This window comes from Arachis hypogaea, chromosome 15, assembly GCF_003086295.3.
Source record: "Arachis hypogaea cultivar Tifrunner chromosome 15, arahy.Tifrunner.gnm2.J5K5, whole genome shotgun sequence".
Lineage (NCBI taxonomy): Eukaryota > Viridiplantae > Streptophyta > Magnoliopsida > Fabales > Fabaceae > Arachis > Arachis hypogaea.
Genome location: NC_092050.1, coordinates 3,557,047 through 3,567,971, shown reverse-complemented (window position 1 = coordinate 3,567,971; position 10,925 = coordinate 3,557,047). Strand labels below are relative to the sequence as shown.

At 36.3% G+C, this 10,925-nt stretch overlaps 1 protein-coding gene across 2 annotated transcripts; it reads left to right on the top strand.

The window, feature by feature from the left end:
• Positions 1–1,035: 1,035 nt before the first annotated feature.
• LOC112747642 (uncharacterized) lies at positions 1,036–3,554 on the top strand. 2 transcript variants are annotated; one of them, XM_029292829.2, is made up of 2 exons: positions 1,036–1,256; positions 1,745–3,554. In XM_029292829.2, exon 2 carries the CDS (start codon positions 2,069–2,071, stop codon positions 3,203–3,205), a length of 1,137 nt encoding a protein of 378 aa, XP_029148662.1. In that variant the 5' UTR covers positions 1,036–1,256; positions 1,745–2,068; the 3' UTR covers positions 3,206–3,554. The 2 variants fall into 2 exon arrangements, with proteins under 2 accessions (XP_029148662.1, XP_025651565.1); XM_025795780.3 differs by having other exon boundaries at positions 1,044–1,316.
• Positions 3,555–10,925: the final 7,371 nt, after the last annotated feature.

Sequence of the window (10,925 nt, the reverse complement as noted above, 5' to 3'; positions counted from 1 at the left end):
TAGTTATATTAATTATATATGGATCACGCTATTATTTAATAGAATAATCTTATATTAAAATGACACACAGTTAGTTTTATTATTGCCTGATATAAAAATAAGTAATATTCACTAATGTTGAATAAAAATGACTATATAAGAGACAATATATTAGATAAATAATTCATCTACTTTACATACACTGCGAATTTAATATAGTATTTGAATAAAATAAATGAATACAATAATATAAAATGGAGAGACAAAATAGTAAATTTTTTGTATTCCGAAATGACAAATTTATCTTTCCAAACAACTTTGTCTTTCACAATTTTTGTAATGAACAATGCTATGAAATTTGTTTTTACTGACAACTGTTCCAAAAACAATTTTTAATGATATTACAACTAGAAGGTTTAAATAGAAAATATAATTTATATGTAATTTTTTTAAATACATTATTGAATATATTTGAAAAAAAAAAGTTCTATTTTCATCTTTCAATCAATGCTCTTAGACACTCTTTAGCTAAATATTTTAAATTGTGATAGATGAATTTATTATTTTCTCTTTTAAAGAACAACTATATCCTTTGAAATTTTAGTGAGGGACAAATTGAATTTGATCTCATAAATATATTTTGTTATACATCGATTATGCCCAGAATAAATTTGATTTTTTAATTTCAAACTAGCATCTTAGAAACAAAAAAAGGTTATTACCGACAGGGGTAGTAGCATATAGGAAAATCAAAATACAAACTAATCTAATCATTAAACTAAACAAGAGAACCTGGAAAAAAAAAAATTAGGGTTGTTGAGAAAAAGTAGCTAATAAACAAGTAAACAACAAGAGTTTAAGAAAGTTGTAAGAAAAATTTGACCTCTTTTGACAAAATATATATAAAAAAACGGATAATAATAAAATAAAAATAACATGTAAGAGTAATTAAGTAATAGCAATTAGGTATTGTAATGCAAATAAAAATGAAGGTTTAGTGAGAAATGAGGCAGTAATTATTAATTATTAGTGGTTTATAACTTTATATGGAAACATAACCAATCCAAATTCCTTAGAAAATAAAGAAAACTAAAACAGAAAAAAAGAAATTCGAAAAATGAAAATTAAAAAAAAAAGATCTTCGGTTTTCATTACACACGCCCTGGATTTTCTTCTCCTACACCACCACCACCAATTTTCTCTCTTCCTTAGAGAGAACAAAGAAGAAGGGAAAAAAAAAAACAAAGCCAAAAAAAAAAAGGAAGAAAACCCTAATGGTACCTCGCCGTTTACTCTTCTCCCTTTCTCTCTCTTCTTTCTCTCTCTAGCAGGATCAGGTACTCATGGACCTCATTTCTTGTCCGTGTGTTCTTCTCTCCAATTTTGATCCGCGTTTGTTGAATTCTCGTTGATTCTTGCGCAATTCGCTTGAATCGAGATTCTCGATTTCATTTCGCTTTCTTAATTTGATTTGGAAGGAAAAAAAAAAAGAAGTGTATCGGAAATATGCAAACTCTGCTATGCATGAGTCTGCTGCTCAAAATGATATTCTATGTGAATTGGAGGTTTTTCTTTGGTTTTTTCGGTGTCTGATCTTTTGTTCTTAGCTCAATTATGCATCCATGGCTACATTCTAATTCGTTAGATAACGATTAGCGTTTTCTGTTGGTTTTTGGTTCATTTTCGTAGAGATTCTAATTCGGATGAATTGAATAATTTTGTTGTGAATTTAGTTTGACTTTGATTTTGCTTCTTTTCTGGTTAGGAACCAAATCGGTGGAATATTTGGAAGAATATGTTGGTTATGAATCGAATTTTCTTCTTTGGAGGGTTCCTGATATCACAACGAAGCAGTTTCTGTAGGGTTTGCTGAGAATCTTGTAGGTTTTTGTTTTTACTGAATCCTGATTTGATCGCGGATGTGGAGTTGGGTTTTTGAGCTAGATTAGTTGACCGTTGATAATTGTTTAGATAGTGTGTGATTGTTGGATGGATTTGAGTTTTGAATTTCGATTCATGTGATGATTTTTTCATTGTTCTTCGTACCTGAACATTGAATTGAATTGGGTTTGAATTAAGTAGAGTTTCCATGGAGAACGTGTGTGATGTGAATCACTTGGATGCTGATGTTCTTCTGCCTCCACGAAAGCGGCTTCTTGCTGGATTAAAAAAACAGAATTCGGATTGTGTTGATGCTGCTGCCTCTCCTTCGACGATTGCTGCTTCTTGTGTCACGGTTTGCGAGGGTGCTCCCTCTTCCTCGTCGTCCTATTCGAGTGAGTTTGAAGCTCGGCTTAAAAATTTGCTGAGTGCTCATTCGAGTAACCCTAATCTTACCCCTGAGGAGGTAGTGGAGGCCTCGAAAGCAGCGGCGGTAGCTGCAAGTAAGACTGCGCAGGCTGCTAGAGCTGCAGCCGAAGAAAAGGCTGAAATAGCAGCGAAGGCAATTGCTGCAGCTAAGAGTGCTTTAGATTTGGTTGCCTCTTTCTCTGATGAGTCGGTCAACAAGGAAAGAAATCTCAAAAAGAACAAACAGAAGAAGCATCTCCCAGTTCAGCTCTTGTACAAAAAATACCAACCTGTTGAAAATTGTGGGACGGATGAAGAATTGGCTCGAAAGTTACACCGAGCCATGAACAGTTCTCCTAGGATCACAAAGAATTCTCCAAACTCGGAATCAAAAGGGAGCAGACAGAAGAAGCCTAGAAGCTCTTCGAGCATGGAAATGACTGAGGGATCTGATGCTGGTATGGCAAATGGACAAGACTTATCTTTGAACAATGGACATGCAGCGGCTGGCAAGATTGATTCCGAAGGCTCCATTCAAGAAGTATGCTCAAGTAAGGAAGACAAGAAGGGACTCAGATATGATAGATCAAACCAAATGGAGATGGATAATGGGGAAGCAGAGTCAAGCCAGTCAAAGGAGAAAATCACTGAAGATTTGTCTACCACAGGTAAGAAGAGAGGAAGGGTGAAGCTAAAAAAGTTGCCATTAAGCATTTGCACCTCGAAAGACAGGGCGCAGCCAAAGGAAGGTGTCAGGGGTAGAAGCACACCAATATCTGAAATGAACTCGGGGAATCATCCTGTTGATAGTATTCCTTTGTTTCCAGTTGAGCCATCCACTGAGAGAGTGATGCCAATCGAGGCTACATCAATGTGGAAGTGCCAGGAGTTCAAGGCACCGGCTTGTATCAAACAAAATAAAGCTGTGCAGTCATAATGTTCAACATAAGTTGAGGTGATTTGGTGCTAGGAGTCAGATAGCTGAGGAGGTAGACATCTTGATGCTTTCTTTTTACATATATGGCCTTTTATCTTCTTTTTTTCCTTTTTGGTTCATCTTTGGTTTTGTAATGGATTTGCGCTGACTAAAATGTAAATTTAGATTTATAGTTGCTTGCATTACTTGTTTCTGTTTAAAGTTGTGTGTAAGTTTAATTGATAGGAAAGCTTGGAGTTTAGATAGGAGGATGCAATGACTTGAACAGCTTTTTCATTATGCTGCAAATTCCTTCCCGCATTTGTGTTGATAATAAAAGAGAAAACCTCTTTGGTCTTCTATTTATGAATTTCCTTCAGCTGTTCAAATTTTCCTTTTTGCTCAAAAGTTTGTTAATACTGACTGATTTAGTTGCTTCATTCTATGATTATATGGTAAGTGAAGTTCATGAAATGGGAATTCTTTGATTAGAATTTTTTAGCGTTGATCAAGATTTTGTTTGTTCTAATTCCACTTTAGCTTAAGTGAGCTTGAGACATCCTAATTAAATAGAATAATTTCCTCATGATTAACTAATGAAGTGAACTATCTAAGCATAGTTAACTTTCTATTATTCAATAATATGTATTTTATGAAATGAATCTTTCTCATAAACTCCTTTAAAAGCAATTATTAGTGTAGTTAGTTAGTGGCACTAATAATCTGATCTTGGCATTCGAATAAACAATATAAGCGCGACTAAATCTCCAAGGTGGTCCCTCAGATTCACAACTTTTACCATTTTAGTCCCTTGAATTCAAAATTACCTATACTGGTCCCCAAGATTCAGTTCTAGACACTATATTGGTCCCTGGACCTTTTCTATTACTGAATCAGCAAACTAAGTGCTGAATTCGCTCTAAATTGCGTTGCTTGACACATGGCTAAACAACGTTGTTTCATTTTAACATGGCAAGTCAGAGCTAGTTCAGCATTCCGTTAGTTAATTCAACGCTCCAAAACGACCTTGTTTTTGTCTTATTTAAGAGCTAAAATGAAAAGATGCTATTGCTAGCTCAGCATTCCGTTGATTGATTCAACGCTGGAAAGAGTTTAGGGACCAATATAGTGCCTAAAGCTGAATCTCCGGGACCTGTATAGAATTTTGAATCTGAGGGACTAAGATGGTGAAAGTCGTAAACCTTAGGGAGGTTGGCCTTGTTCTCTGTTATACTTTTGGCCTACTTTGACTAATATCATCCTTTCCTTATACTTTTGCATATAGTGACAGATAAAAGAGAATGAATGAAGCGACTAATATCATCCTTTCCTTATACTTTTGCATATAGTGACAGATAAAAGAGAATGAATGAAGCGATCGAATATTTCTTTTTCGGAAAAGAAACTTGGTAAAATTCACTTCATTCCAGAATGAAGTGAGGAAGTTAGAAAGATCGAAAGAAGGATTTTCGTTGGACTGACTTTGAAGTTTGACCCCAAGTAGCTCCCAAACAGTATGTTTGACATGTCTTGAAATTAAAAGACGATTGCTACTTTTAATCACTCCCAGGGGTGCTTGGCCTCGATTAACCCAACATTTTGATACTGAGATCCAGAGTGTTTTTTTTTTCTTTTTTCCTTTTTCTAAAATATGTATAAGAAATCACTTTGTTTCAAAGAAGATCGATTTATTCATGACTTTGTTTTTTGCGTTATATGACAAAATGTTAGGATGCAGCTTTGTGAAGTTCAATGAGCTTATTCAGTTGCAGACACAAATATTGCGGAGGCATTAATGGAGATGTGAGTTGACACTTTTTAAGAATATGAATTCATATATGGATTTTGGAGTTAAGCTCTACTTTGGTTGTGAGATTGGTATTTATTCTCTGACTTTTTAATTGCTACAATTTGGTTCTTTAGATTTAAAAAGATGCACTAATATAGTCTTTTGCGTATTTTTCGTCGTCGGAATTTAACGCCCTTGCCATGCTGAACATATTAAAATAATATCGTACGCGTTTTAGAGCTAAAGAAGACACTAAATGACGTCGTTTTAGGGTTTGAACAATACTAAAACGTTACACCCCTTTCTTTTGAACAATAATAATTGTTCAAACCCTCAAACGACGCTGTTTAGTGCATTTTTTAGTGCCAAAGCGTGTATGACATCGTTTTAATATGTCCAGTGTAAAAAGTCTTAGCCACATCACTAACGGCGTTGAGTTCTGACAATAGAAAATATACAAGAGATTACATTGGTGCACTTTTTTAAATATGGGAGACCAAATTGTAACAATTAAAAAGTCAAGAACTAAATCAGTACATCTTGTCAATCTCAAAGATCAAAGTGGGGTTTAATTCATAGATTTTGTAAACTATTAACACTATTGTTAAATGCATTAGCAATATCACAAAAATACTATTTGTATATCAAAATTAGTCATCAATATATTTATGTATCAATATTTATGTGGTATAATTTACTTTTAATATATATTTGTGTTATTTACTTTTAATATATATTTGTGTTTTAATATTTATTTTATACTAATAATTAATTTTGATAACTGATTTTAGTATATATATATATATATATATATATATATATATATATATATATATATATATATAGCATACTCGTTATTATTAATATTATAAAGCTTTCTGACAGCATTGATAAAGTTAATTAAATAAAGCCATAAAGATATAGTTATTAGGTCATAAAGAACTGTTAATTTTGAAGTAGTATTTACATTCGATATTTTATAAAAAACAAAAAGGATATTTTTTGGAGCAGAAGCTATTTCATATGTTAATGATATATGTTGGTATGAATTAAAGCATGAAATGACTCCTAGGCCGACAAGAGTACCCGCTTGTACAGAAACGTGTGTAAAATAATTTCAATAATATGCCACCATAATTATTTCATTAGTGGAAGGTTTAAAACAACAGTGTCTTATGCATCATCATGATTTATTGATTTTAAGTAAGGAAAGGTTATTTCTTCCCGAAAAAAAAAAAGTAAGGAAAGGTTATAAAACATATAAATTATAATGCATGACCACTGACATGAGATATAATACGACATGAGATATGAAAATTTAAAATTTTTATAAAATTTAAAATTTTTATAAGATATAAGAATACGGTATATATATAAAATATAAAGTATTTTTTAGATAAATTATAATAATATTTTAGTATTTTATTAATATTAAAATATAAATTATTTTTAATATTATTATTAATTATATAAAATATTTAAAATATATTTTATTTTAATAATTAATAATATATATTATTTTTAAATTTATTTTAAAAATATATATTAAAAACAAAATTAAATAAACTAATACGTAATGATATTTAAGTATATTTAAATATATTTAAAAAAATTATTTTTTATTAGACATAATTTAAACACAAAAAACACATATTAAATAAATATTATATTAAATAAATATTGTATCTGAAATATATGTGACAAATTAAAAAAATGTCCATATTTCATAACACACAAGTACTGATAATTGGAAAGGTATGAACCGGACCCGCTTGAAAACTAGTCATCAACACATGGCATCTAATAAGCTTTTCAAATATTGCTTTAACTTTTATAGTAACTATCATAAACACAATTTAAATCATTATATATGAATTTGAATACCAAGATAAATTATGAATATGTGATTTTTTAAATAAATTTTCAACTGATTTTTATTATCAATTCAACATAATCGTAATTGAGGGAGATTATAAATACAATTTAATCTTTTCTTTTTTAGAAAAACGACAACTAAAATGCACTGGTTATTTTGTAATTATTATTTAGTTCTCAAATTAACTCGGTCTCCGTACAAAAGAAGGGGGAAAAATGTCGGCATCTTGGAATTGAAACATTATTTTTATTTTTTTATATAAAGAAAATAAAAATAAAAATAGTATTTATTGCATCAGCAGTGTGTGTTGCCACATGCACGTGCAGTAACGGTGACAGTAACAGTAACTGAAGCTGTTACTTGTTCAGTTGTTCTTGCTTTTTACTTCGTCGTTAGATTCAATGTCAAGAACTAACTTTAGGTCCTAACTAACCCCTTACAACATAAGTAGATTACTAGATTTCATCCTCTAATAATATGTGTTATTATTTTTTGGATTTTATAATAAAATCATGATAAAATAATAGTGCTCTATTTTTTTAGAGTTAGTAATTTTTGGTCAAGAATGATTATTAATTAATCATAGTTTTTAAGTGATATATTTTAGATTTAATTAACTTATCAGTCTTTATAGTTTTACTAAATTTTTAATTAGGTCTCTATATTGTTTTTTTTAGGGCAAAAAACCTTAATAAGCCACAATAAGAATGGTGTAACGTAAATACGCCAAACTGAAAATCGTTTCAGCAATAAGCCAGATGTCATTTTTATGTAATTCGAACCAAGGTGGTTCGAACTAGAAAGTTGAATAAATCGAACCAGGGTGGTTCGAATTAGGGAAGTGGAGATTTCAATGTAATTAGAACCAAGCTGGTTCGAACTCCAATCCCATGTAATTCGAACTAGGCTAGTTCGAACTATGGCCAATTCTGCAACACATGTAATTCGAACCAAGCTGGTTCGAATTACCTTTGGAGCGCTCTTTCATAAATCGAACCAAGGTGGTTCGAATTATGGGTGATTCGGCTATATAAGGAGTTCGAATCACCCTCATTCGAACTATTATTCCTCCCCCATGCCCCACAAAATCTCAGAGAAAACGACCCAGATTCTCTCCGAGGAAGACCTGAACGGAATATTCTGCTCATGGGGGACGATCCGGCACGGTTATATCGCTTGGACGGAGTCGCTCATATAACCGGGGTCATCAACGAGGAGGTTAGTACGGAAATATTTTTGATTCTAGCGGTATTTGTGCCTTAGTGGTTTTGCATGTGGGTTAGATGGTGGTTTATGTTAGTGGTTTATGTAGGTAGTTTATGTTAGTGGTTTAAGTTAGCGGTTTAAGTTAGTGGTTTATGCTAGTGGTTTAAGTTAGTGGTTTCTGTTGGTGGTTTATGTTAGTGGTTTATGTTAGTGGTTTATGTTAGTGGTTTAAGTTAGCGGTTTAAGTTAGTGGTTTATGCTAGTGGTTTAAGTTAGTGATTTCTGTTGGTGGTTTATGTTGGTGGTATATGTTAGCGGTTTTTGCGAGTGGGCAATGCAAGCGCTTTATGTTAGTGGTTTAGGGTAGGTGGTTTTCGTTAGTGGTTTTATGTTGGTGATTTGTTTGACTTTTTTGATGGTAGTTGTTTTACCGTAGCTCTTTTACGTAGACCGGTTTAGTTAAGCTGTTTCTTGTTAGTGGATCTCGTTAGGCTGGTTCATTTTAGCGGTTTAGTTGTGCGGTCTATGGATTTGTTTTCCAGTTGGTTATTTTTCATGTAATGTTATGCGGTTTTATTTAGCAGAATGGTATGTTGATGATTTATCGTGTTGCTTATGGTTGTGGTTGGTTTTTAAGCTGGTTCTAACTATGCGGTTCATTTTGTGCACAGCCCCAGCGATGCATTAGGAGCATGCGGCGGCAGCAGGGCATGCGACTTGATGACAGATACGTTCCGTACTTGCAGATGGCAGGTCTATACCATCTTGCAAGGCTGAACGACCGATGGTTCCGGCTAGACGAGGCCCTTGTCAGTGCATTCGTAGAGCGATGGCGTCCCGAGACACACACGTTCCATATGCCGTTCGGAGAGTGCACGATCACACTCCAGGACGTGGCATACCAGCTGGGTTTGCCAGTAGACGGCCGTTACGTGAGCGGGTGCTTGTCAGAGTTCCATATATACATCGAGGGTGGCCGTCCAGCCTGGGTCTGGTTCCAGGAGTTGCTCGGAGTTATACCTCCTCCCAGTCAGGTTCAAAAGTACGCAGTGAACTGCAGCTGGTTTCAGGAGACTTTCGGTGAGTGCCCTGAGGATGCAGATGATGAGACTGTGCGCTGATATGCCCGTGCGTACATCATGATGTTGTTGGGCACGCAGCTGTTTGCGGACAAGTCAGGGAACCGGATTCACATCAGATGGCTTCCGTACGTAGCGAGGCTGGAGGAGCTGAGTACCTACAGCTGGGGTTCTGCCGCACTGGCTTGGTTGTACCGGTGCATGTGCCTGTCCGATATAACCAGCAGACCAGGCTGCGGGGTCACGTGCTGTCGAAGGTGCGAGAGAAAGAAACTCCAGGACTCTGCATTCTCACCCTCTACTAGTGCGAATGCGACAGGTAGAATGTTGGAGTTTCCATTCTGTGCAATCGCGATGAGCAACGTTCCCCCATACTTCCCATACAAATGTGTGCCGTCAATGCTGATTAGCGGCTTGCAATGACGGAATGCCTCGATGCAGGGCGGGAAAGTCCAGAAAAGTCTGTAGAAGTACGCTTGAGATTCGTCCACCTGTCCTCCAACTCGAACCGGCTCGTCTTCAGGACCGCAACACTCCCAGGCATCGTCAGCTGGACACCCAACACCCACCTAGGCAGGTCGTTGTAGGACTCATCCCAGTCACCGTATATGAGGGCAATAGATTTCTGCTTCGCCATCCAAACCCTCCGGTAAGTCGGCCTAAAACCAAAGTGCGCTGTCGTGGCGTTCAGGAGCACCTTTATGCTCACGGATGCATCAGCCCTAACCATTGGCATAATGAACACCGAAATGACATGATAATCCAAACTCCTGTGGTCACTCGAGATGGATGTGGCCAGGCAAGTGTGAGGTCCATTGTACCGTTTGACCTCCCAAATGCCCTTGCGCTTCCGGAGACTCAGTCGAATCAACCATGTGCACCCATTCCCAAACTCGGAACACTTCTCCACATACCGGCGGTGATCGGACTCCACCACCTTGTACTGTACCCCTTGCCGGATGCTGTAAGTCTTCACACTTAAAAGGGCTTCATCTTTATTCTGGAATTGCTGACCAACCTGGAACTCTGTCAGACCACCAGTTCCTTCCGCATCTCTAGCTCCGAATCCAACAGCGTGCCCTAAAACCCCCTCCTGTCTCATGGCGTCCAAGTCCAACGAGGAAAAATGTGGTGGATACTGCTGTGTCCCAGAGCTAGAACCACCTACCGCCAATGCAGGCCCATTCGCTTCAATATCATCAGCGCTGTCATCGTCAATCATATCCGGCTCGACGTCATCCTCATCTTCATCACCCAAAAAACCTTCTCCAACGCCAACAGGTGCAACTCCCACTAAAGCGTTCGGCAAATTTTCCCTTTCCACTACCTCGTCGCCTTCGGTGCCATTGAGGTCAACAGCAAAAGACGGGGAGGCGACAGGTTGGACCACTGGTTCGTACACAGGGACGGAGGAGGAAGCAACAGCAGCCCGGGAACTAGAACCTGCTGGATTCGCTATAGTGTTCGTATTCCGGTTCGAACCGCCAGAGCTGGATACCACATCAACCAGCCGTGCCAACAACTCTGGTGTCCTCACCTCCGGAAACTGCCGCCGACAAAGAAACATTACTTGCAAGTCCACATCGTTATTAATCGTGAAGCAATCATACTTCACGGTATTCTGTAGCACCGTGACTGGAATGCGATAGAAAAACTTCTTCACCCGCTTCGCACCTTCCAGACCGAGCTTCATCAGTACAGCGCTAACAAGGTCATCATAACTCGTCGTAGAAGTTACGATAATACATAGAGGATTCTTATCTGTGAACTTTACTCCAGAATGAGTTTTTC